Source organism: Rattus norvegicus, chromosome 1 (assembly GCF_036323735.1).
Source record: "Rattus norvegicus strain BN/NHsdMcwi chromosome 1, GRCr8, whole genome shotgun sequence".
Classification (NCBI taxonomy): Eukaryota; Metazoa; Chordata; class Mammalia; order Rodentia; family Muridae; genus Rattus; species Rattus norvegicus.
Window position 1 is genome coordinate 168,698,970 of NC_086019.1, and position 27,518 is coordinate 168,726,487.

Genomic DNA, 27,518 nt, shown 5'->3' on the forward strand with positions numbered 1-27,518 from the left:
AAAGATTAGATGCTAGCAACCTGATAGTAGAGGCATGAAGGAGCCTTGAGGAAGGAGGAGGGGGAGAAAAGTTATGTAATTCTTTCTCTTAAAATATTAATTTAGTTACTAACCTGTAGATATATTTCTGAGATCTCCATTCTGTTCCATTGGTTTACATGTCTGTTTTTGTGCCAATATGATGTTGTTGAAATTACTATAGTTGTGATATATTGCATTTATTGACTTTTATGGTATGCTGAGTCCTTTCCTCTCTTGTTCAACAGTGGTTGGTCATAGTGAGTGATGTTTTTAATGTTCTAAAGTTGCTAGTATGTTATTGAAGGTTTTCACACTTAGGTTATCGAAGATATAAACCAGTTTCCTCCCTTTTTCCTTTTTCTCTTTTTTCTCCTTTCTTTCTTTCTTTCTTTCTTTCTTTCTTTCTTTCTTCTTTTTCCTCTCTATCTCTCTCTTTTTCCCCTTCCTTTTATTTCATTCCTTTTTATTTCTTTTACCTTCTCTCCTTTTGTTTCTAGATATCTATCTGCCTTTGGCATCAGGATAATGATGGTTTCATAAAGTGAGTTTAGAAATAGTGCCTTCTCTTCATATTGTCCACTGTTTAATTTAACTTAGGAGCGAAACTAAGTTGTTACTGATCTAATTGCTTTGCTAGTATGCTATGTTTTTCATAATAAATTATTCTTAGATTATGCAGAGTAAATCACACTACTGGTGCAGAATGAACTGAAATGCAGATAGAAGCTATGTAATAAAATAATTATAATCTTCTCATTACATGCTGACACACAAAATTAATTTAATGTGAAAATATTAAGGGTGTTCTTCACATATAATAACTTATTACTGTAAGTTGTGTCCTCTTTAAAGGCAAGTTACATAGTAGAGAGACTAAGAAGTACCAGTGTCTTGCACGAATACTGTTTTTAATTAGTATATATAAATTATACATAATAGATTTCATTGTACTGTTATTATACACTTACATAATGTGTTTCCCCCATTGTTCTCCCTTGTCTTCCTCCAATATCTATTGATCCCCTCAGCTTCCTCTTCTACTCATGTCTTTTAAAAAATTAGTGAATCACTGAGTTTCGTTAAAGATAATTATCAGATTACAATGAGGAGAAATTTACAGAAGTATGTCAGCTTACCAGTGGCTGATTCTGAGTGTGTGTGTGTGTGTGTGTGTGTGTGTGTGTGTGTGTGTGTGTGTGTGAGAGAGAGAGAGAGAGAGAGAGAGAGAGAGAGAGAGAGAGAGAGAGAGAAATCCTATAAAACATCTCAGTTCCTCAGTTTTAGCTTCTATTTCATGGTAAAAATCAATCTAAGGCTTAGGCTTTAAAATTCCATTTAAATAGTTTTAAAAGCCATTAAATTATTGCCTAGATTATTAGTATCATTTAATAACTGCTCCTTTAGCTGACCCTACTCATAAGTGTAATTCTATTATAGTTTTAAGTTTTCATCTGGAAAGTCATTGATTAAGATTTTATGTTTTAATTCTTTTTTCTCAGGATAGAGTCTTCTGGAACAATAGCATGTGTCTACTGAATTAGCTATGCTGGTTTCCAACAACTCATATGAAGCCCCACAGTCTTTCATTCTTAATGGAATTCCTGGTCTGGAAGCAGTGCACATATGGATCTACCTCCCACTTTGTACAATGTACATCATCTCCCTAGTAGGCAACCTTGGTCTTGTGTACCTCATTTACTATGAGGAATCCTTACATCACCCAATGTACTTCTTTCTGGCCATGCTTTCTCTCATTGACCTGTTTACCTGCACAACTACTCTCCCCAATGCTCTCTTCATTTTCTGGTTCAAACTCAAGGAAATTAACTTCACTGCTTGCCTAGTTCAGATGTTCTTTGTGCATGGATTCACAGGTGTGGAGTCTGGGGTGCTCATGCTCATGGCCCTGGACCGCTATGTGGCCATTTGCTACCCACTACGCTATGCTACCATACTTACCAACCCTGTTATTGCTAAAGCTGGACTTGCCACCTTCTTGAGAGGTGTGTTACTGATGATTCCTTTTCCATTCTTGGTTAAACGTTTGCCCTTCTGCAAAAGCAATGTCATCTCCCATACATACTGTGACCACATGTCTGTTGTAAAGTTATCCTGTGCCAGCATCAAAATCAATGTCATTTATGGTCTCATGGTTGCACTCCTGATTGGAGTGTTTGACATTTGTTGTATATCTGTGTCCTACACTATGATCCTCCGGGCAGTGGTCAGCCTGTCCTCCGCAGACGCTCGGCAGAAGGCCTTCAGCACCTGCACAGCCCACATATCTGCTATCATCATCACTTACGTTCCAGCCTTCTTCACCTTCTTTACTCATCGTTTTGGAGGTCACACCATCCCACCTTCTCTTCACATCATTGTGGCAAATCTTTATCTTCTTCTTCCTCCAACTCTAAATCCCATTGTTTATGGATGAAGACCAAACAGATCAGAGATAGCATCATTAATTTTTTTCATGATGAAAAAGGTTCAAGGTAACACAAGAAAATTTTCATGACCTTTTGAAAGTAAGCAGAGGAATGGTGAATAAAACTATAACAAGGAAGAAACCATAAATGTTTTCCATTACCTCTTCAAGAATATACATTTTAAAGATACCCAAGAACATTGAAGAAAATTTGTATCTGTGTTTTATATCTCAATGTTTTTCCCCTATTTTTCTCCATTATTAACTTTAAAAATAATTTATCTTTACTAGTCTGACAAGATTGTGTTTGTCATATACAACATGGTATTTTAAAGTAAAGATAAATTTTGTTATAGTTAAGTCTATTAATCTCATATGCCTAGAGAGTCAAATGGTGCTTTTCACCTCCAACCTAAGTAAATTTATTGGTATAGTATTAGATTATGAGTTGAAAACCATCTGTCTGTGACTTTTTAATTCTACTGGGGTAGATGTTCATCTTTTATGGTGCTTTAGTACTTGTTAAAAACTGTCGTATACCTTTCATAGACTGCTGTCTAACTGTTGATATACTCTCCTTAAATGATTAAACTTCTGTTTATCTTCTGTTAAGATGCCCAAGTAAGTATAATTGGCCTCCACTCTTTTTAGTGTGAATGGACTGCTTATCTTTTCTTTGAATATTGTAAAGGGCAGTATCTTAGCTTTATAATTCAAAATATTTTTGTTTATAATTGCCTCCATTAAACTTTCTGATAAGAATGATGATGACCAGAAAGAGAAATGGAAGATTCCATTACAACTTTCAGTTGAACATATAAAAATGCTTAATCTGGAAAGTGAAAACGTAAGTATAAATGAATGAGCAAATCTACCAAATGAACAAATTTAATTGATTGGCCTGAAATTTGGACCCTATACCAAATGACTCCATCACTGTGAGTCCTTAAACATTTATTTTTTTGCACAAGGAACATGTGTCCATTCTAGAAACTATAGTGACATGACATGCCTTTTGGACTTAGAATATAGAGAGAAATTACTTATCTCTTCAAATAATTCATTTACTGAATTTTATCTTCAGGATTTCTTTCCTAAGGCTATGTTTCACCTAGTTGCCTAATTGCGTCAGGTCAAGTACATTCCATTTATGAAAACCCTCCTTATGTGTAGATTTGTGCACCTATTCTATAATAGTAATAATAATAATAATAATTATTATTATTATTATTACATCTAATACAATATATCTGGATTTCAGCATTCCATCGCTCTGCTTCTTCTAGTACCCCACCTCCTCTTCCCAGATCTATAACTCCATTTTCTTTCAGAATAAGATAGGCCTCCCAGTGATATCAATACAACATAACAAGATGCAAAAAGACTAGGCACAAATACTAATACAAAGGTTGAACTAGGCAACCCAGAAGGAGGAAGAAAATTCCAAGATCAGGCGAAAGAGTCAAAGACATTCCTTATCCCACTTTTAGGAGTTCCACAAAATCCTCAAATATACAACCACAGCAGAGGACCCAGCCCAGACCCATACAGGCCCTGTGATTATTGCTTTAGTTTCTGTGAGCCTCTCTATTCCTTAAAAATGTCTCTAGAGATACAACAGGAGAAATATTGATGATTAAAGTATTGTGCCAATAACAATATACAAATAAAAATGGTAGTTACTAATCTTAAAAGTGCCCTTTACTAAACATCATAGTTCAAGAGGTCTGAAGAACAAATTTACTTAAAGAAATGAAGACTATATTTAGTGGAATCTGAGTATTGATTTCTTTCTCAACAGTTATATACATTCTCTTTTATACAGTGGAACTTCTTTTCTACTGAATATTTCTGCCATAATATGTCAATAATGCCCAATACTGCCAGGTGTGTGACAGCATCTTGGATATTTTGCTACAATGTAATTTTATAGTTCAGTCATATCTCATACTGGAAACATATGCAATTTGCAATTTTGGTTCCCTCCACTTCAGAATATCAGTTGCAATATTTATTAAGGTATTATATAAGGACTGCTCAGGACCTAGAGAGAATTTGGGTGATCTATGAAGTCAGGATGCTTTTTTCACTGTTATTCCTGTTCAACTTCACACAGCAATTCCAAAGTTGAAAAATCAAGTCTACTTTATGCAATGTTTTTCTAACAGAAAAGTTAAATTCCATATATAATACATCTCCAGGATATAAATGCCATATATTTCCTCTTTACAAAATTTGTGTCAGAGGTAAATCAACACTTCAGTTGAGACCCTAATTAAAATCTGAGAGAATCTTTATTATCTTGGGTAGATTTAAGTGATATTTGCACAAAAGTACAGTAAAACTTTTATTAAACTATTATATCTACATCTTATATAACTATCATATTGTGTTTTTATTTAACTAATTTATTAGTTTTATTTTTCCATAAAACACAGCATGACTGCAATTTCCCCTTCCTTTTCTCTTCCAAGTCCTCCTCCCACTTCCCCTCTCCTCCAGAACCATTCCTCTTCCATTTCCCTTCAGAAATGAGCAGATATCCCAGGAATATACCAAAAATAGCATAATAAGTTACAATAAGACTAGGCACATACCTCATATCAAGACTGAACCAGGCAACCCAGTAGGAGAGACAGCCCCAAAGCAGACAAAGGAGTCAGAAAGAGCCCCATTCCCACTGTCAGTAGTTCCACAAGAGCATCAAGCTACACAGTCATAACAACTATGCAGAAGACATAGGTCAGATCTATACAGGTTCCCTGATTATTGGACCAGTCTCTTAAGTCCCTATGAACCCTGCTTAGTAGATTCTATGTGTTGTGTTCTCCTAGTGACCTTGACCTCTCTGGAGCCTATACTACATCTTCCCTCTCACCTGTGGTATTTCCTGAGGTCTGAATATTAGGCTGTGGGTTTCTGAATCTGTTCCTCTCAGCTGCTGGATAAAGCCTCTGGGATAAAGATTATACTAGGCTTTGGTCTACAAGTATAGAATAATAGCATTAGGAATCATTTCATTGACATTTTTGGCAATTACATTTGGTTCTATCCTGGGTTTCTGGGCTGTAGACTGGTGTGAAGTTGTGTTTATTTAAAGGAAGAGCTACATGCCAAAACTCTTGATCTAGTTACTATTTTTACATATTTGAACCATAACATCAGGACTTTTGGCAAGAATGTCCTTAACAATGAATCAATACTTCCCAAGAATCAATAATGAAATGCCATCATATAAATTTAGCTTTAAAATCATGGTTAAATTTTTATTTGACACCCCAAATAAATCATTAATTCAATAAAATAGTTCATTATAACATTCCATCAGATTAACTACAATTTCTCATTAACTTGCTGCATAATAAGCTGTTCCAAAGATTAGTGACTTGACAGGATGGTATTCGGTTATTTTCATGATTCTGTATGTGGCTGGATTCACTTGAGGTGATCTCTTGCTTTCTTTAACATCCAGGGAAGTCATAACACTAAGCATTATTTGGCTTACCCACTTAAAGTATTTTTTTCAGGACTAAGATTCCCTTAACACTCTTGCATCTTTTCTAGATCTATAGCAGTGGACCACTGATGTGCTGCCAAAGGCTTAATATGTGCATTACCACTTCTCCTCTTTTGGTGAAAACAAACAAACAAACAAACATAAACAAAAACCCTGCCAGAGTTCTTCACCCTTGTAGTGACTATTCCACAAGTCATTGTTATAAGAAAAGGAAGTCGAGTCAGTCATTGAAATCAATGCAGCTAGAAATCTGCAACATTCCTAATAAAACAGAGGAAGTCCTAGAAGCTGTCAATTGTCTCCAGCTGGATGGATGGGAGAGATCCACTCTAGGTAACTGGCTCATGGTTTTCCAACCCTGGTATAGAGGTTTTGCACAGTGCTACATTGGCTCTCAAGAGATCTAAAAGATTTGTTGCAGTCTTGATATTGGGGACTACAGCCTTATTAGATGTGATTTCTGGTTTTTTCCAATCTACTATATCCTTGGTTAAAGATATTCTCCTAGCACATCATGTAAATCATTAATCCAAAACTGTGTCTATAGCACTCATAGTCTGGGAAACTCTTGACAGGGGACTCCAGGATAGGCTTAATGCTTTAGAAGAAGCAGTTCTATTTATGGGAAATCAAATTCAAACTATTAAGATCAGGTTCTTGGTGCAATGTAATTCATTGTTATGTTGGGTCTGTATAATTCCCTTGGAGTATAATACCACTGAATATGGCTGGTCTAAAATTTAGTCTCATTTAAAGGGGTTCTAGAATGATTCTAATTTGCCTTTGGATACAGACTCCCTATACCATAAGTTCATGGATATTATTAGTAACTCTAGAGTGGGATCCACTTCTATTGAGGAGGTGTCTGCAGCTTTTGCCTCTGCTGTGCACAGGTATACTTCTTTGTCTTCCTGGATGACTTTGTTGATAAATGGAGAAATAGCAGTTGATTTATTCTTTCTGGTTTTGTTTCTTCTTTCAGTCTGCATCAAGCAAGTTGAGCACCCAATAACCATACTCACAACCAACCTTGGCACTCTTGAATTAAAAGAGAAAGGGGAAAGGCCAAGTCCTACATGGACGTAGAAGGGACAATGTGACATAGTCAGTGGCAGCAGACCATGGGCCTCCAAGATTGTTGATAGTTACTGTAGGCATAAGACTTACTTGTATAATAATGCATATATTTTACTTCATGTTCCTATTTTAGGTGATGGTCCCCTCTGCCAAGGTTAATGACTCCATGATAATCAGGGACAGTATGACTCCAGGCATCAAGCATGTGTCTCTGTGATGCTGAGACCTTTGGAATAGCCCTTAAGGGTGTGCAAAAGAACTCTAAAAACATGTGTTCGATAGTACATAAATCATTATAAGAGCTGTTCTTTACAGTATTTCTCAACTGTGAAAAATATAAAGATGCATTATGAATTATATAAGGGGCTTCACAGACCTAAAAGAACAAGCTGCTTCTTAGAAAGATATTAAAGAAAGAGATAAAGTGAAAAAGGGAGTGCTTATCTCAGGGAAAGATCCCACCCAGCTAAGCTTATTGTTTGTGTTTACAAAGGCAGACAAATCTCTGAGTTCATTTGGTATGTTAAAAAAAAACATTCCTTTTTTCCTGGAATCAAGGGGCTAAGGTCATAAAGCTCTGATTCATGAAATAATCAAAATGGAATGTGGAGTAAACGACTGAATTGATGTATAAATAAAACACTGGGCTTTAGTCTATAAGAGAGAGATAGCTATTTAGAGAGCTGTTAAAGCTCTTTGAGAATGTTTTCTAACAGGTTTTCTGACTTTGTTTGGAAAACACCAAAGCTAACTGGAGAGCTATTACAGCTCTTTTAGAATTTTCCAGCAGGTTTTTGAAACCCAAGAGTTATCTAGAGACATATCCAAAGAGCCATTTCAAGCAGTCTACAGAGTTTGCACCCCAATATTGGCTTCAAGTAATTCTTTCAGTGCTCCCAAACATACCTTCTTCGGGAACCTTCCAATATGTTGGTACAAAATTGAGGACTCCCCTTTTTTACTGGGGGTTTTCCTCTTCTCAGCCTGATCTGAGGAGCCCAACCCATACTCTAACCAAGGAATGTCAGAATGTAAGGAATCTAATCCTTGGCAAAATTATAAGCTGAACTTCTGGAAAGTCTCTCCACGCAGGTGAGATATCCCTAGAACCTTAAACCTCAGCCAATGAAACTCCACCCAAAGAAGAACCACTTCCCACTTTATAAGGGTTATAGAGTCCTGCTTTACCCTGAATAAAGTGTACAACTTGACTCATTAAGTATCATCTAAGAGTGCTATTTCATTGAATGTTGTCTAAAAGAGCTTTAACAAAAAAGAGATGTAACACTGAAATCTTTGGAGAAAAATCTTCTCCTCCCAGCACTCACTGCCAGACAAGGATTTGGCTGACCATCTAGTTCAGACTTTACTTCATCCTTTCTGTCCAGTGTGCACTGGAGTCCAGACACCTCAAGGGAAAACATGGAATTCAGAACTTGGCTCTGCTTCATCCTTTCCTGCTTGGTGTGCTGCAGCACCTGGACTCACCAAAAGAAGAAGCAAAAAACAGAACATGAGACTTGATATAATAAATGTTGCATAATTAAAATTCATTTATATGCAAGATAGACCCACTGCTTTTTATGTAGCAGTGTATCAAAATTCACTGATATAAGGACTAGAGAGATGGCTCAGTGATTAAGAGCATTAGCCATGCTTCTAGATCACCCAGGTTCAATTCTAGTACCATTATCATGGCTCACAAACTTCAGCTCTAAGAGATCTGATGCCCTCTTTTGACCTCTGCAAGAACCAGATGTTCATGTGATATATAACATTGCAAACACCCACAGGTTAAGTAAATACACAAATACTTTAAGCTCATGAATAAACTTCATATATTATACCACAACTTACCTTTGAGACAGTGTTTTTATTTTTTGTGAGTGTAATGTCAAAAAATATTTACCACTATTTGCAAAATTTTATCAAAACTTGTCTTTCTTCTCCCATTTATTTTTCTTTATGGGACCATATTTTCTTCAAAGCAGTATATTTCAAAAATTACAGAAATAGATATGAAAACCAAGTCACTATATTTTGAAACATGTATTAAAATATGTTGGAATAGATGCAATTTTATTGACTTGGATTTTGCCTTTAACATTTAGCATATTTTCACCTGCACATATTTTATGAGAACATGTAATAGACATGGTATATTAAACAAATATTTTTCAGGATTTTTAATATAATAATATGAAGATACAAATCATATAAAGTACAGCTTTCTAGAGCTTCAATAAAATTTAACAGAGTTAAGTGGGAACAAAGGCCAAAATTCCTGAGATTTGCTGGTTAAATATATTAAAAGCAAATTCTTTACATTTGTTAAATATTCACTTATTTAGTTAGATGTATTATCATTAAAGTACTAAGGAGCTAACCTAAGTCCTTATATGTACTGAGTGAACCCTGCACCAATAAGCTACATTTTGAGTTTTTCTTTCTCTATAATTAGGTCGCATAATATAGAGATAAAAATGTACAGTTTTAAATATAACCTGGTTAGTCCACTCAGTGTTACTGGTACGTGTTTACCATATCAGGATTAAACTCTTGTCATTGGATAACAGATTAGGGATCTAATTGTAATGGCATACAAAGGTGACTTCTTTTTTAGTTTAAAATTTCATGAGTACTGTAGTTAGATCATTTCCATTCTTCCCTTGCCTAACTGCTCTTATACTCCCCACTCCTTGTCATTTTATGATTTCTTCATTATTACTGATATATCCCAAATAATTTTATATACATACAAATAATTTTCTGAGGTCATTTTGTGTTGCTTAGGACCAAGCCAGCTCAGTCAACTGGGTCTCAAGGGAGTAGGGATTGAAAAGAATAACAGTTAGACAGTTAGACTATAATATGACTGTAGCCAATGATGAGGCTGAAGCAGTTTTATTTTTCTCCAGCCTACTTTTATACTATTCTAAGCACGTGCAAAGAATAAGGTCAGTTCTAGGTCAAGGAGCAAACAAAGCAATAAACAAAGTCCCATGATTACTGTTTCTAAGGGCTTTATCAGAATAACCAAGATAAAAGGAATGCCACACACTCCATGGCTGTGTTTACCTTAAGCTTTCTATTAGTCTAAGTATAAATATTCTAATCTGAACCTACTTCCTGAGTCCTAGCCCTAAGTCAAATTCCTGCCTGAGCCTACTCCCATGTCCTAGCCCAATGTCAAATTCCTGCCAAATTCATAGAAGGTAGCCCCAAAAGCTCTCCAAATGCTTGTTTGTACATGTGTTTTAGGATTTATGGCTGATTGATTGGAACTAGATGATTTATCAGAGAGAAGTCATCCTCTCAAAGGCCTTTAATTCCTTGTAACTCTCCATCTATGTATAGGACCTTTTCAAATTTCTGCCATTCATGTTGGCATGTAGACTAGTAGGGCCATTATGCATGTCTTGCTTAGGCAACCATCTTGTTGAGATTCAATGTGTGTAGTATCTCTGTCATGGCTAGAAGACACTGTCATGAAGCTAATATCCTAGTCCTCTGACAATCACAACTTTTGTGTCCCCTCTTTTTCTGTGTTCCTTGAGGCATTGTACTGTAGATGTACCCAGTTGTGGCTGGGCTTCTTAAGATCATTTAGTTTCTACATTTTGACCAGTTGTGGACCTTCATAGTAGAAGACAGACCCTTTTAAACCTCAGCTTCACAGATTTTCAGGTTTTTTTAAGCTTTATTACTAGTAATAAGACAGATCATATATATATATATATATATATATATATATATATATATATATATATATATAATTTTTGACATTTCTCCTAATTGTCTTTTGGCTATATGTGTCAGAATCCAGTTTATGAGTCATAAAATATGTAGAAGGTCTGCTGTGAGACTGATTGTGTCAGCTGGAAATAACAGGGAAACATCACCCCAAATCACTTCACCCTCAATAGGGCCATGTAAACAAGACTAGAAACATTACTCCACCAATAGCCATGCTAACATGGTAGAGTTAATCAACCAGGCATCACCTCTTAAAAAAAGGCTAATAGGCAACAAGGAATGCTGAGAGTGGAAGAACTAGTGTTCTTCCAGAAATTAGATCCCTAATATGTTGTCCAATGATAAGAGTTTAATCGTGATATGGTAAACACATACCAGTAACACCGAGTGGACTAATCAGGATATATTTATACATTTATACATATATGAAAAGGCTTGAATTAGAGAAGGAACAAGACAGGGCATGGAAGAAATTGAGGAAGGAAATGAAAAGGGGAATGATATGATTATATCTCAATTTCAAGAATTCTTAAATTTGCATCTTTAGCATTAATTAATTAGATTGTCATAAACAGTGATGTATTTTACTTTCAAAGAGTATAGCTTACTGTTCTCATATTGACAAATCTAAGGTAATTAACTTAAGTACCTTGAATATAATCATTTACTTAAATATACATAGATATCAAAATATTGTATACTATAAATACATAGAATCTTTAATTGTCATTATATGTTATTTAGCCTAGCACAAAGTTAGAGCCATCTACCTTTATTATCACTTGTAATATTTGATACTGCTAATTTCTTCCTTCATTTTTAAAGGATTTCTCTGGCAAAGAGTTTAATTTTGTTACCTTTCAGATTCTAAAATTTCCAAGAATTGGTACTTTCAGCTCTCTTAATTGTAAATATTCTGTGTCTTTGATATCGTGCTACCTTTAGCTTGTACATATAGATTGACATTATTTAGCATTTTATATATTCTTTCTCCTGAAAATCTATTTGTTTTCATTATAGCATATGCTGTATTAATACCAATGCAAAAACACCTTTTTTATTATTTTTTTTATTAACTTGAGTATATCTTATATACATTTCGAGTGTTATTCCCTTTCCCGGTTTCCAGGCAAACATCCCCTAATCCCTCCCCCTCCCCTTCTTTTTTTGGGTGTTCCCCTCCCCATCCTCCCCCCATTGCCACCCTCCCCCCAACAATCATGTTAACTGGGGGTTCAGTCTTAGCAAGACCCAGGGCTTCCCCTTCCACTGGTGCTCTTACTAGGATATTCATTGCTACCTATGAGGTCAGAGTCCAGGGTCAGTCCATGTATAGTCTTTAGGTAGTGGCTTAGTCCCTGGAAGTTCTGGTTGATTGGCATTGTTGTACATATGGGGTCTCGAGCCCCTTCAAGCTCTTCCAGTTCTTTCTCTGATTCCTTCAACGGGGGTCCCGTTCTCAGTTCAGTGGTTTGCTGCTGGCATTCGCCTCTGTATTTGCTGTATTCTGGCTGTGTCTTTCAGGAGCGATCTACATCCGGCTCCTGTTGGTCTGCACTTCTTTGCTTCATCCATCTTGTCTAATTGGATGGCTGTATATGTATGGGCCACATGTGGGGCAGGCTCTGAATGGGTGTTCCTTCTGTGTCTGTTTTGATCTTTGCCTCTCTATTCCCTGCCAAGGGAATTCTTGTCCCCCTTTTAAAGAAGGAGTGAAGCATTCACATTTTGATCATCCGTCTTAAGTTTCATTTGTTCTAGGCATCTAGGGTAATTCAGGCATTTGGGCTAATAGCCAATTATCAATGAGTGCATACCATGTGTGTTTTTCTGTGATTGGGTTACCTCACTCAGGATGATATTTTCCAGTTCCAACCATTTGCCTACGAATTTCATAAAATCATTGTTTTTCATAGCTGAGTAATATTCCATTGTGTAGATGAACCACATTTTCTCTATCCATTCTTCTGTTGAAGGGCATTTGGGTTCTTTCCAGCTTCTGGCTATTATAAATAAGGCTGCGATGAACATAGTGGAGCATGTGTCTATATTATATGTTGGGGAATCTTGTGGGTATATGCCCAAGAGAGGTATAGCTGGATCCTCAGGCAGTTCAATGTCCAATTTTCTGAGGAACCTCCAGACTGATTTCCAGAATGGTTGTACCAGTCTAATCCCACCAACAATGGAGGAGTGTTCCTCTTTCTCTGCATCCTCGCTAGCATCTGCTGTCACCTGAGTTTTTGATCTTAGCCATTCTCACTGGTGAGAGGTGAAATCTCAGGGTTGTTTTGATTTGCATTTCCCTTATGACTAAAGATGTTGAACATTTCTTTAGGTGTTTCTAGCCATTCCGCATTCCGCAGCTGTGAGTTCTTTGTTTAGCTCTGAACCCCATTTTTTATAGGGTTATTTGTCTCCCTGCGGTCTAACTTCTTCAGTTCTTTGTATATTTTGGATATAAGGCCTCTACTGTTGTAGGATTGGTAAAGATCTTTTCCCAATCTGTTGGTTGCCGTTTTGTCCTAACCACAGTGTCCTTTGCCTTACAGAAGCTTTCCAGTTTTATGAGATCCCATTTGTCGATTCTTGATCTTAGAGCATAAGCCATTGGTGTTTTGTTCAGGAAATTTTTTTCCAGTGCCCATGTGTTCCAGATGCTTCCCTAGTTTTTCTTCTATTAGTTTGAGTGTATCTGGTTTGATGTGGAGGTCCTTGATCAACTTGGACTTAAGCTTTGTACAGGGTGATAAGCATGGATCGATTTGCATTCTTCTACATGTTGCCCTCCAGTTGAACCAGCACCATTTGCTGAAAATGCTATCTTTTTTCCATTGGATGGTTTTGGCTCCTTTGTCAAAAATCAAGTGACCATAGGTGTGTGGGTTCATTTCTGGGTCTTCAATTCGGTTCCATTGGTCTATCTGTCTGCCTCTGTACCAATACCATGCAGTTTTTATCACTATTGGTCTGTAATACTGCTTGAGTTCAGGGATAGTGATTTCCCCCTGAAGTCCTTTTATTGTTGAGGATAGTTTTAGCTATCCTGGGTTTTTTGTTATTCCAGATGAATTTGCAAATTGTTCTGTCTAACTCTTTGAAGAATCGGATTGATATTTTGATGTGGATTGCATTGAATCTGTAGATCGCTTTTGGTAAAATGGCCATTTTTACTGTATTGATCCTGGCAATCCATGAGCATGGGAGATCTTTCCATCTTCTAAGGTCTTCTTCAATTTCTTTCTTCAGTGTCTTGAAGTTCTTATTGTACAGATCTTTTACTTGCTTGGTTAAAGTCACACCGAGGTACTTTATATTATTTGGGTCTATTATGAAGGGTGTCATTTCCCTAATTTCTTTCTCGGCTTGTTTCTCTTTTGTGTAGAGGAAGGATACTGATTTATTTGAGTTAATTTTATACCCAGCCACTTTGCTGAAGTTGTTTGTCAGCTTTAGTAGTTCTCTGGTGGAACTTTTGGGATCACTTAAATAAATCATATCATCTGCAAATAGTGATATTTTGACTTCTTCTTTTCTGATCTGTATCCCCTTGACCTCCTTTTGTTGTCTGATTGCTCTGGCTAGAACTTCAAGAACAATATTGAATAAGTAGGGAGAGAGTGGGCAGCCTTGACTAGTCCCTGATTTTAGTGGGACTGCTTCAAGTTTCTCTCCATTTAGTTTAATGTTAGCAACTGGTTTGGTGAATATGGCCTTTACTATGTTTAGGTATGGGCCTTGATTTCCTATTCTTTCCAGGTATTTTATCATGAAGGGGTGTTGGTTTTTGTCAAATGCTTTCTCAGCATCTAATGAAATGATCATGTGGTTTTGTTCTTTCAGTTTGTTTATATAATGGATCACGTTGATGGTTTTCCGTACATTAAACCATCCCTGCATGCCTGGGATGAAGCCTACTTGATCATGGTGGATGAATGTTTAGATGTGCTCTTGGATTCGGTTTGCCAGAATTTTATTGAATATTTTTGCGTCGATATTCATAAGGTAAATTGGTCTGAAGCTCTCTTTCTTTGTTGGGTCTTTGTGTAGTTTAGGTATGAGTAATTGTGGCTTCATAGAAGGAATTCGGTAGTGCTCCATCCGTTTCAATTTTGTGGAATAGTTTGGATAATATTGGTATGAGGTCTTCTATGAAGGTCTGATAGAATTCTGCACTAAACCCATCTGGACCAGGGCTCTTTTTGGTTGGGAGACCTTTAATGACTGCTTCTATTTCCTTAGGAGTTATGGGGTTGTTTAACTGGTTTATCTGTTCCTGATTTAACTTCTGTACCTGGTATCTGTCTAGGAAATCGTCCATTTCCTGCAGATTTTCAAGTTTTGTTGAATATAGGCTTTTGTAGTAAGATCTGATGATTTTTTTAATTTCCTCTGAATCTGTTGTTATGTCTCCCTTTTCATTTCTGATTTTGTTAATTTGGACACACTCTCTGTGTCTTCTTGTTAGTCTGGCTAAGGGTGTATCTATCTTGTTGATTTTCTCAAAGAACCAACTTTTGGTTCTGTTGATTCTTTCTATGGTCCTTTTTGTTTCTACTTTGTTGATTTTAGCTCTGAGTTTGATTATTTCCTGCCTTCTACTCCTCCTGGGTGTATTTGCTTCTTTTTGTTCTAGAGCTTTTAGGTGTGCTGTCAAGCCGCTGACATATGCTCTTTCCTGTTTCTTTCTGCAGGCACTCAGCGCTATGAGTTTTCCTCTTAGCACAGCTTTCATTGTGTCCCATATGTATCCAATGTCCCATTGTGTCCAAGGGATACTGTACCTTCATTTTCATTAAATTCTAAAAAGTCTTTAATTTCTTTCTTTATTTCTTCCTTGACCAGGTTATCATTGAGTAGAGCATTGTTCAATTTCCACGTATATGTGGGCATTCTTCCCTTATTGTTATTGAAGACCAGCTTTCGGCCGTGGTGGTCTGATAGCACGCATGGGATTATTTCTTTCTTTCTGTACCTGTTGAGGCCCGTTTTTTGACCAATTATGTGGTCCATTTTGGAGAAAGTACCATGAGGAGCTGAGAAGAAGGTATATCCTTTTGCTTTAGGATAGAATGTTCTATAAATATCTGTTAAGTCCATTTGTCTCATGACTTCTCTTAGTCTGTCTATGTCTCTGTTTAATTTCTGTTTCCATGATCTGTCCATTGAGGAAAGTGGGGTGTTGAAATCTCCTATTATCATTGTGTGAGGTGCAATGTGTGTTTTGAGCTTTACTAAGGTTTCTTTTACATATGTAGGTGCCCTTGTATTTGGGCCATAGATATTTAGGATTGAGAGTTCATCTTGGTGGATTTTTCCTTTGATGAATATGATGTGTCCTTCCTTATTTTTTTTGATGAATTTGAGTTGAAAATTGATTTTATTTGATATTAGAATGGCGACTCCTGCTTGCTTCTTCCGATCATTTGCTTGGAAAGTTGTTTTCTAGGCTTTCACTCTGAGGTAGTGTCTGTCTTTGTCTCTGAGGTGTGTTTCCTATAGGCAGCAGAATGCAGGGTCCTCGTTGTGTATCCAGTTTGTTAATCTATGTCTTTTTATTGTGGAGTTGAGGCCATTGATGTTGAGAGATATTAAGGAATAGTGATTATTGCTCCCTGTTATATTCATATTTGGATATGAGGTTATGTTTGTGTGCTTTTTTTCCCTTGTTTTGTTGCCAAGACGATTAGTTTCTTGCTTCTTCTAGGGTATAGCTTGCCTCCTTATGTTGGGCTGTACCATTTATTATCCTTTGTAGTGCTGGATTTGTAGAAAGATATTGTGTAAATTTGGTTTTGTCATGGAATATCTTGGTTTCTCCATCTATGTTAATTGAGAGTTTTGCCGGATACTGTAACCTGGGCTGGCATTTGTGTTCTCTTAGGGTCTGTATGAAATCTCTCCAGGATCTTCTGGGTTTCATAGTTTCTGGTGAAAAGTCTGGTGTTATTCTGATAGGTCTGCCTTTATATGTTACTTGACCTTTTTCCCTTACTGCTTTTAATATTCTTTTTTATTTTCTGCGTTTGGTGTTTTGACTATTATGTGACGGGAGGAGTTTCTTTTCTGGTCCAATCTATTTGGAGTTCTGTAGGCTTCTTGTATGCTTATGGGTATCTCTTTTTGTAGGTTAGGGAAGTTTTCTTCTATGATTTTGTTGAAGATATTTACTGGTCCTTTGAGCTGGGAGTCTTCACTCTCTTCTATACCTATTATCCTTAGGTTTGATTTCTCATTGAGTCCTGGATTTCCTGTATGTTTTAGACCAGTAGTTTTTTCCTCTTTACACTATCTTTGACTGTTAAGTCAATGATTTCTATGGAATCTTCTGCTCCTGAGATTCTCTCTTCCATCTCTTGTATTCTGTTGATGAAGCTTGTATCTACAGCTCCTTGTCTCTTCTTTTGGTTTTCTATATCCAGGGTTGTTTCCATGTGTTCTTTCTTGATTGCTTCTATTTCCATTTTTAATTCCTTCAACTGTTTGATTGTGTTTTCCTGGAATTCTTTCAGGGATTTTTGTGACTCCTCTCTATGGGCTCCAGGTTCTGGTGGTGTCTCAGCCGCAGCGGTCCTGCTGCTCCTGGGCCCTCCTCTACGGGAACCCAGATGCTGTATACAGTTTCCTCTTGGGCCAGGGATGTGAGCAGAGGTGGGCAGTGTTGGTGGTCTCTTCTGCTTTGCAGTCTCAGGAGTGCCCACCTGTCCATGCGGTGAGGTCTCTCTCCCACCCGGTTTGGGTGCAGAGAGCTGCTGCAGGCAGGGATCGCAAAAACACCTTTTATAACTTGATATCTGCTTTTTCAAAACAAATTAAGCTTTTGTGAAATTTTACTTTATAACCATTTTCTTTTTATAGTCAAGATTAATAAAAAATTTGAAATCTATTTGAAATATTTTTAAAGAAAAATACAGAATGAATTTCTCATGAATTGATTTGAAATTAAATTGTTTCCTGTTGCATTGTTCCTAGTGCCCTGTTTCTACCAATATGTTTTATATTAGTCTTTATGACATTTTGCCTGACACCCAGTGATTACAAATATGAGATACAACTTTTTTGAAGAGTTTTGATATTTCCCTTATGCTTGTATGCTACAGGAAATGCTGCCACTGCATCCCTGTGTATTGGTTTTAAGTGTGATGATGACAAACAGGTCTACATCAATCCTAGCCTAGATGCTTAGGAAATGATACATAATCTGGCACCATAATGTGTCATGTTAGATGATGAAAATGTTGAAAGTGGTTTATGTTGCTTGCTATCACACATGGTTGTGACTATCGTAGCATTCTTACTCTCTCATTACTCAACTTCCCATTTATATGTGGAAGAATTTCTAAACTCTTTTCAGAAATAATTCTCTCATGGTCTTTACACAGACTTATTAATCCCACACATTGGATGCTGGGGACCCAACATGTATGATTAAGTAAATTTTTATAAAAGGATAAGAAGCTTTGATACCACAACAAACAATGGCTGTCCTCTGAATTCTGACATAGCAGAATAAGGATTCTAATTCTATGTCATGCAGTTTTTGCATGCCAGAAGAGGGGTGCTAGATTCATTTAAATGAATTCTTTATGAATGGTAGAACCAGAAAATTTGTTATTTCCATGTTGTCCTTGATGGTAAATAACCTGTCACCAATGCTCATGTAAATAAACCTAACTAAAGTTGTTAATTCATTGGGGAGTAAATCCCTAACTACTCCTATATTTGTTTTTGTTTTGTTTTGTTTTTGCACTTACATCAGTAAATACTGTCCTAAATGTATACCGTGTGACCATTTCTCCTTAGTTAACTCTCAATAGGAAAATGACAGAAAATCTTGGATCCTGCCTTCTAATTGCCTATGTTAAGATCCATGCTTCATTCCGTGGCATAAGCATTGTTTTACATTTTCTGTTTTTCCACAGTATATTATACATCTTCACTAACATAATACTGCCCTGTGATTATAAATCCAAGTCATCTTTGATGGCTTATGCTGCTCACTGAAAACAGACTCTGTAGGGGTAATCACAGAGTGCAATCCAATAATGGAAGCTGGTTGTCATCAATTCCAGGGTTCAAAAATGCAGTCACAGGAGAATTAACTATTTTCTTTCAGGAAGAGGAAAATTTAAATCCCTAGGTAATTATGGTCCTGTGGGTAATGGGTTGGCAGTGAAAAGTCTAATGCAGCAGAAGGATAAATTTTGTTTCTGAGGAACAACACACAGAATAAAACCAGATGGGGAAGTTCTTCTCTGTCTGTCCTGAAAGACCACAGGTCACAGAATATGGTCAAGACAGTTGCTGCTGCTGAGGTCTAGGCTCTGGAGTAAGGTACTGAAACAAAGAAGGTAAAATGTGACAGACAGGGATAAATGACACTTATGAGATGCTATTGAACCTGTGGGAAACAAGAATATTTCAGACTATGTATCATAGACATTACAGATATTTGAATATTAGAGCAGGGGTAATTAACATCTTTCATGCAGTTTCTTCTCCATTTCAGATTATCTAAAAACATGTATTAAACAAATTTTAATGTAAAGCCCATTGTTTTATGTCAATGTAGATTTTTCATTAGTTCTTTGAGAATTTCACACAATGTATTTTGATCATTTGAACCCTCCCCCAGATCTTCTTAGAAACATTACCCATTATCTACTCACCCAAAGTTGTATCTTCTTTGAGAGAAAACAAAAAGGTCAAAATAATTTTTTTAAAAAAAGAGTTAAGTATCTGTAGACATTTAAAAACACAGTTTGAAAACTTCCATATATATATATATATATATATATATATATATATATATATATGGAGAGAGAGAGAGAGAGAGAGAGAGATATTCTTCATCTGTATATTTGAAACTGAGTTTTACCTATCAAAGAAAGAAAGGATGAAAGAGAGGAAAAGAAAAAGAGAAAGAAAGAAAGGCAAAGAGAATAAGAGAAAAAGAAAAAAGAAAAGAGAGGGAAAAAGAAAGGGAGAAATAGAGAGGTTAAAAAGAGAAGAGAAAGAGAAAGAAAGAAGAGAAAGGAGAAAAACCTCCCATAATTTTCCAGCTCCACAATGAAAAAAAGAAAACAAATCTCTTTTACTCTTCCTCATAAGCCTGCTTCTCAGACCACAAAATGAAGGGTACTGAGTGTCCAAACCCCTTTCTCCAAAAGCGATTACCATCACTCTCATTCTGTATTTCAACGTCTATAAAGGTCCTTTCCGTCTTTCCTTCTTTCCTTCTTTCCTTCCTTCCTTCCTTCCTTCCTTCTTCCTTTCTTCCTTCCTTCTTTCCTTTCTTCCTTCCTTTGCCTATCATCTTTCCTTTATTCCTGTCTTACTTCATAAGTGTTATTCCATTTATTTAAATATCAAACAACTGCCCCATGTGCATCACACCCTGGGTTTGATGCCCAACACTGTAAAATAAGCAAAATATAAAAACAAGGGTGGAGATTACAATATTGATTACTTTTGTAGGAGTGTGGATAACTAAATGAAGATAATTCTTGACTGTTTGAAGTGGTGATAACACCACAAAGTCTAACTGTTCATGACATTTGCTTGCTAGCATCAGCCACAATATTTCTGGAGAGGAGTAGAACACTGACTGGCTCCAAGGGTCTGCAGGATATATAGTGTTCACAGAAGTGCATTCTTTATGTAGCCTGGGCCAGAAGCTCAGTGGTAGAGCATTTGTCTAACTTGTGCAAGGCCTAAGCTTAATTCTCAGTGTAAACAAACATTCTTTCAAAAATGCAAATCATTGTTGTTTCATGTCTTAGATGTTTTGTGTTAATAATTTAAGCAATCATGTTCATGTATTTAAATATCACCTTTTTAAGAAAAGACCTTCATCCTAATAGGTGTGTGTTTGTGTGTATGTGTATGTGTTCACATATATGGTTGATATATGCATATATACATTTCAAATGGTTGAGGGTTTTTTTTTCCTTTCAGATTTCAAGGACAGAGAGGGAATGTCAGGTTCAAATGGGACTAAATTTCACCCATCTTTTTTCGTCTTGCTGGGAGTTCCAGGCCTTGAAAGGATGCATTTGTGGATTGGTTTTCCTTTTGGCTTTGTGTATTTGATCGCCTTGGTTGGGAACATCATTATCTTGTTTGTGATCAAGAATGAACACAGTCTTCATCAGCCCATGTTTTACTTCTTGGCAATGCTGAGCTCCATTGATCTAGGCCTATCCACATCCACAATTCCCAAGATGCTGGGCATTTTTTGGTTTAATTTACGGGAAATTAGCTTTGGGGGATGTGTGACCCAGATGTTCTTCATTCACATATTCACTGCAATGGAGACTGTTGTGCTGGTCGCCATGGCTTTTGACCGCTATGTTGCCATCTGCAATCCTCTGCGGTACAGTCAGATTCTCACGAACAGAACAATAGGACTCATCCTGGTGGTGGTATTTGGAGTAAATTTCATTTTGGTTATTCCTCTAGTGTTTCTCATTTTGAGGCTTCCTTTCTGTGGTCACCATATAATACCTCATACCTACTGTGAACACATGGGGATTGCTCGTCTGGCCTGTGCCAACATAAAGGTAAACATGATATTTGGGTTGATCCTTATATCAATGGTGTTTGCCGACGTGCTTCTAATTGCCATCTCCTACATTCTTATCCTACGAGCTGTCTTTTCCCTTCCATCCCGGGATGCCAGGCTCAAAGCACTTAACACATGTGGTTCCCACATCTGTGTCATCCTGGCCTTCTTCACTCCAGCTTTTTTTTCCTTTATGACACACAGGTTTGGTAGGAATGTTCCTGCATACATTCATATTCTCCTGGCTAATCTATATGTCGTTGTTCCCCCTGCCCTGAATCCTGTCATCTACGGGGTAAGGACTAAGCAGATTCGGGAGCAAGTTTTAAGCATCTTTTGGAAGAAAAGTTGATATAAGCCATCTCAGCATCTTACTCTGGGGGAGAAAGCATTATATTTGTCAACTACAGAATATTATAACAAAACATAAATCTTGTGACATTAGTCTTATTACATTTATTAATACAGAACTAATACAGAACATATGGTATGATGAATATAAAAAACAATCACTATGAAAATGTATGACATACTGGTCAACAGAATGGGTCAAAGGATAGACACTTGCCACTAAGCATGATAATCTGAGTTCAATGACAGGAACCTGCTTTGCAGAAGAAAGGAAACAACTCCTACAAGCTTTCTTCTAACCTCTACAGATGCATATACTGTTACTCAATGCATTCAAGCAAACACATACAATCAACTAAAGGAAAATGTGTGAAATTGTAAGGACTGACACAAGTAATTTGCAGAGTTACATTTCTTTCTAGTTTATCTCTGACTGGTACATAGGATGTAGTCCATTCTGTTGATATTATACATACATATATAATTTATATATATATGTATATATATGATATATACATATGATGGCAACAGAATAATATATACTCATAAATAATATATACATATATGAAACATCTTACATATTATGAGATTTATTAGTTTTAATATTCTTTCAGCATTTTTAATTTCTTATTTTTAATTCCATGACTTTATTGATATTTTATTCATATCACAAACTCAGTCCTGAAAATATAAAACCAACATGGTGATTAACATTTCTAAGTGTTTTCTTTTCATTTTCCATGCCTATTACATCTATGAAATCTTCCTTAACTTTAGCTAATTTTCAAAATAATTAGTTCATTCAATGTAGAAGAGTGTATATGCATTTGTGTGAGTGTGTTTGTGAGTTTGTATGTGTGTGTATTGTATGTTTAATACTGATAAATAAATTTATAAATATAAATGTAGAGGGCAGAGGAAGGGAGAGAAAATGAGGGTGAGTGGGAGAAATGACGGAGAAAGCAGAAGGGTAAGGAAGGATGACAACTTCATGAAGTATCAAATAGTAGAAAACTGAAGGTTGTCAGGAATGGATGGATCCCCATACATACAAATAATTCTCAAAAGAAAAAAATCAAACTTAAAGTTTCCTAGTCAATTGCTCTCAGACTCATGAATTTAGTTATCCTTTTATTGACCTTATATTAAACATCTTGTAATGCCTAGTCATTTCCACCTTGTGTTTGTTCTTATGAATTCAGAGGTGACACAGTAATAAACTCACTTTGCACAATTTTGATTTGTGTATACCTCACCTTGTCTTCTTACTCACAGTTTAATTGGTTAGCAATGCACATTTTTGTTTCCCAAATCTTAATTACAACATACACAGAATATAGTTAGCTTAATATACTTTTATGAACTCATAAATAATGAATTTTCAAATATTGTCTTGAAATGTTCTGATTCCTTTCAGTGTCTTGACTTACCAGACATCCTCAAGCCTAATTACTTCCTCCCTTTTTTCTCTCCCTTTTAGAGTTCTTTCCATTCACAACACTCCCCAACCTTCTGTCTACACTCATATCATTGAGCAGATGCTCCAAGGAGCTCCAGACTTGAAATTTTGAGACTGTCCTGGGCCTACTACTACCTTGTCATTGGTGCATTAGACATCATGTGCCCTGTGATGAGTGACACAGTATTTTTTTTATGGAATTGCTAGATTTAGAGCTACAAATAACATCCACATACTAATTTGGTATGACTCAAAGTACTTTTTGAGCATTCTATTTTATTGCATCCCACAAAGAATATTCACATGTGGATGTGTATTATTTGCAGAGACCTGAACTTGTGATCACAACTCAGCCCAAAATATGTTGAGCTACTGTCAACACAAAATAGTTCTTCATACTCTGACCAGTTAATTACTTCCAACATAATAATTTTTATCCAATATTTGAGATAACCTTATACATTTTATGTTAGATATATTATACATATGTACTGAGACATACTTATACTCACACATAAGTTTTGTGATTTATTCATATAATTTCAAATACCTGTAATTTATTACTTGTATTACATTAAATAAATACACTAAATTATCCATTCTTGAAAGACATTTGACTTTTATCTAAATTTTGTACCATTATTTATAAAATTGTTTTTAATATTTCTGTACATATCGTTTTAGAGATAGTTAATCTCAATATAGAACTCTCCAGAGCAAGATTGATGTATGATAAATATAAAGTTAGCCCAGTTGGAAAGTACCAGTTTTCCAATATTACATCCTAATTACAGGTTTATCAATTGTGTATAGTAATAACAATTGCTATACATTCTCAGAAACACCATTAGTTTTGTTGGGAGCTCAGAGGATGGATGTTCATTTGCTTGGTACCATTATACTGAGTACAAATACAATGACTGTGACTGTGATACATAATCTTCTAACTATTAATATGAATTCACTGGCTATTGCTCATTAGCTTTTCCTTATTAGCAAGATACCATTTAAATTTTGTGTCTAATCTTCAGAATACAGTGGTGTCTTATAAAATTTATAAAGCTATTTTCATGGGTTGCTATCTTTCTCAGGGGTTAGTTTTAATATCACTATGTATACAGATTATCTTTTCATTAATTTAATGGTATATTCAAGGAATTCAAATTTTCACTAGATGTGAAATGTTTCTTAGGAGGTTTAACATTCTTGGTGCCCTATTAAAGATGTGTTTTCCTAAACCAATGCCATGGAATTCTTCTTTGTGATCTTACCTTTTGGGCTAATGTTTCATTCAAAATTGATTTTTTTTGATTGACACTTTTATCCATTTTGGTTACACATTTATACATCAAAACTTGGATCCTGGATTCCCTACTGGGCTTTTATTCTACATTGAATTATCTCCTGGTACTTCCACTTGACTTTCCTGGTATCATCTTAAACTCTCACCCCTACAAGAATATTCACCTTCTTTAAGTTTTACATATATATATATATATATATAAATATATATATACATATATACATATTAATAGCATACATATTATTATGAAATCCATATAATAAATTGCATTATATTTTATAAGTACATATTATATGTTTGTTTTTTTTATATTTTAACATTTATTTTTTCTTTATTGCTTTTCTAATTATTTTTTTTTATTAACTTGAGTATTTCTTATATACATTTCGAGTGTTATTCCCTTTCCCGGTTTCCGGGCAAACATCCCCCTCCCCCCTCCCCTTCCTTATGGGTGTTCCCCTCCCAACTCTCCCCCAATTGCCGCCCTCCCCCCATAGACTAGTTCACTGGGGGTTCAGTCTTAGCAGGACCCAGGGCTTCCCCTTCCACTGGTGCTCTTACTAGGATATTCATTGCTGCCTATGGGGTCAGAGTCCAGGGTCAGTCCATGTATAGTCTTTAGGTAGTGGCTTAGTCCCTGGAAGCTCTGGTTGCTTGGCATTGTTGTACTTTTGGGGTCTGGAGCCCCTTCAAGCTCTTCCAGTTCTTTCTCTGATTCCTTCAACAGGGGACCTATTCTCAGTTCAGTGCTTTGCTGCTGGCATTCGCCTCTGTATTTGCTGTATTCTGGCTGTGTCTCTCAGGAGCGATCTACATCCGGCTCCTATCAGTCTGCACTTCTTTGCTTCATCCATCTTGTCTAATTGGGTGGCTGTATATGTATGGGCCACATGTGGGGCAGGCTCTGAATGGGTGTTCCTTAAGTCTCTGTTTTAATCTTTGCCTCTCCCTTCCCTGCCAAGGGTATTCTTTTTCCTCATTTAAAGAAGGAGTGAAGCATTCACATTTTGATCATCCGTCTTGAGTTTCGTTTGTTCTAGGGATCTAGGGTAATTCAAGCACTTGGGCTAATAGCCACTTATCAATGAGTGCATACCATGTATGTCTTTCTGTTATTGGGTTAGCTCACTCAGGATGATATTTTCCAGTTCCAACCATTTGCCTACGAATTTCATAAAGTCGTTGTTTTTGATAGCTGAGTAATATTCCATTGTGTAGATGTACCACATTTTCTGTATCCATTCCTCTGTTGAAGGGCATCTGGGTTCTTTCCAGCTTCTGGCTATTATAAATAAGGCTGCTATGAACATAGTGGAGCACGTGTCTCTTTTATATGTTGAGGCAACTTTTGGGTATATGCCCAAGAGAGGTATAGCTGGATCCTCAGGCAGTTCAATGTCCAATTTTCTGAGGAACCTCCAGACTGATTTCCAGAATGGTTTTACCAGTCTGCAATCCCACCAACAATGGAGGAGTGTTCCTCTTTCTCCACATCCTCGCCAGCATCTGCTGTCACCTGAGTTTTTGATCTTAGCCATTCTCACTGGTGTGAGGTGAAACCTCAGGGTTGTTTTGATTTGCATTTCCCTTATGACGAAAGATGTTGAACATTTCTTTAGGTGTTTCTCAGCCATTCGGCATTCCTCAGCTGTGAATTCTTTGTTTAGCTCTGAACCCCATTTTTTAATAGGGTTATTTGTTTCCCTGCGGTCTAACTTCTTGAGTTCTTTGTATATTTTGGATATAAGGCCTCTATCTGTTGTAGGATTGGTAAAGATCTTTTCCCAATCTGTTGGTTGCCGTTTTGTCCTAACCACAGTGTCCTTTGCCTTACAGAAGCTTTGCAGTTTTATGAGATCCCATTTGTCGATTCTTGATCTTAGAGCATAAGCCATTGGTGTTTGGTTCAGGAAATTTTTTCCAGTGCCTATGTGTTCCAGATGCTTCCCTAGTTTTTCTTCTATTAGTTTGAGTGTGTCTGGTTTGATGTGGAGGTCCTTGATCCACTTGGACTTAAGCTTTGTACAGGGTGATAAGCATGGATCGATCTGCATTCTTCTACATGTTGCCCTCCAGTTGAACCAGCACCATTTGCTGAAAATGCTATCTTTTTTCCATTGGATGGTTTTGGCTCCTTTGTCAAAAATGAAGTGACCGTAGGTGTGTGGGTTCATTTCTGGGTCTTCAATTCTATTCCATTGGTCTATCTGTCTGTCTCTGTACCAATACCATGCAGTTTTTATCACTATTGCTCTGTAATACTGCTTGAGTTCAGGGATAGTGATTCCCCCTGAAGTCCTTTTATTGTTGAGGATAGCTTTAGCTATCCTGGGTTTTTTGTCATTCCAGGTGAATTTGCAAATTGTTCTGTCTAACTCTTTGAAGAATTGGATTGGTATTTTGATGGGGATTGCATTGAATCTGTAGATTGCTTTTGGTAAATGGCCATTTTTACTATATTAATCCTGCCAATCCATGAGCATGGGAGATCTTTCCATCTTCTGAGGTCTTCTTCAATTTCTTTCCTCAGTGTCTTGAAGTTCTTATTGTACAGATCTTTTACTTGCTTGGTTAAAGTCACACCGAGGTACTTTATATTATTTGGGTCTATTATGAAGGGTGTCGTTTCCCTAATTTCTTTCTCGGCTTGTTTCTCTTTTGTATAGAGGAAGGCAACTGATTTATTTGAGTTAATTTTATACCCAGCCACTTTGCTGAAGTTGTTTATCAGCTTTAGTAGTTCTCTGGTGGAACTTTTGGGATCACTTAAATATACTATCATGTCATCTGCAAATAGTGATATTTTGACCTCTTCTTTTCCGATCTGTATCCCCTTGATCTCCTTTTGTTGTCTGATTGCTCTGGCTAGAACTTCAAGAACTATATTGAATAAGTAGGGAGAGAGTGGGCAGCCTTGTCTAGTCCCTGATTTTAGTGGGATTGCTTCAAGTTTCTCTCCATTTAGTTTAATGTTAGCAACTGGTTTGCTGTATATGACTTTTACTATGTTTAGGTATGGGCCTTGAATTCCTATTCTTTCCAGGA

At 36.5% G+C, this 27,518-nt stretch overlaps 1 protein-coding gene, 1 non-coding gene and 2 pseudogenes across 2 annotated transcripts; all 4 read left to right on the forward strand.

Moving 5' to 3' along the window:
* Window positions 1,565–2,517, forward strand: Or52n5-ps1 (olfactory receptor family 52 subfamily N member 5, pseudogene 1; annotated as a pseudogene).
* On the forward strand, window positions 7,722–7,786 carry LOC120100221 (U7 small nuclear RNA). Its single transcript, XR_005500000.1, has one exon. It is a non-coding gene; the product is annotated as a U7 small nuclear RNA (small nuclear RNA).
* An 11-nt stretch (window positions 7,787–7,797) lies between these two features.
* On the forward strand, window positions 7,798–7,845 carry LOC120100219 (U7 small nuclear RNA; annotated as a pseudogene).
* A 12,928-nt stretch (window positions 7,846–20,773) lies between these two features.
* Or52e18 (olfactory receptor family 52 subfamily E member 18) lies at window positions 20,774–21,712 on the forward strand. The gene has a single exon (NM_001000179.1). The coding sequence runs from the start codon at window positions 20,774–20,776 to the stop codon at window positions 21,710–21,712; it is 939 nt and encodes a 312-aa protein (NP_001000179.1).
* Window positions 21,713–27,518: the final 5,806 nt, after the last annotated feature.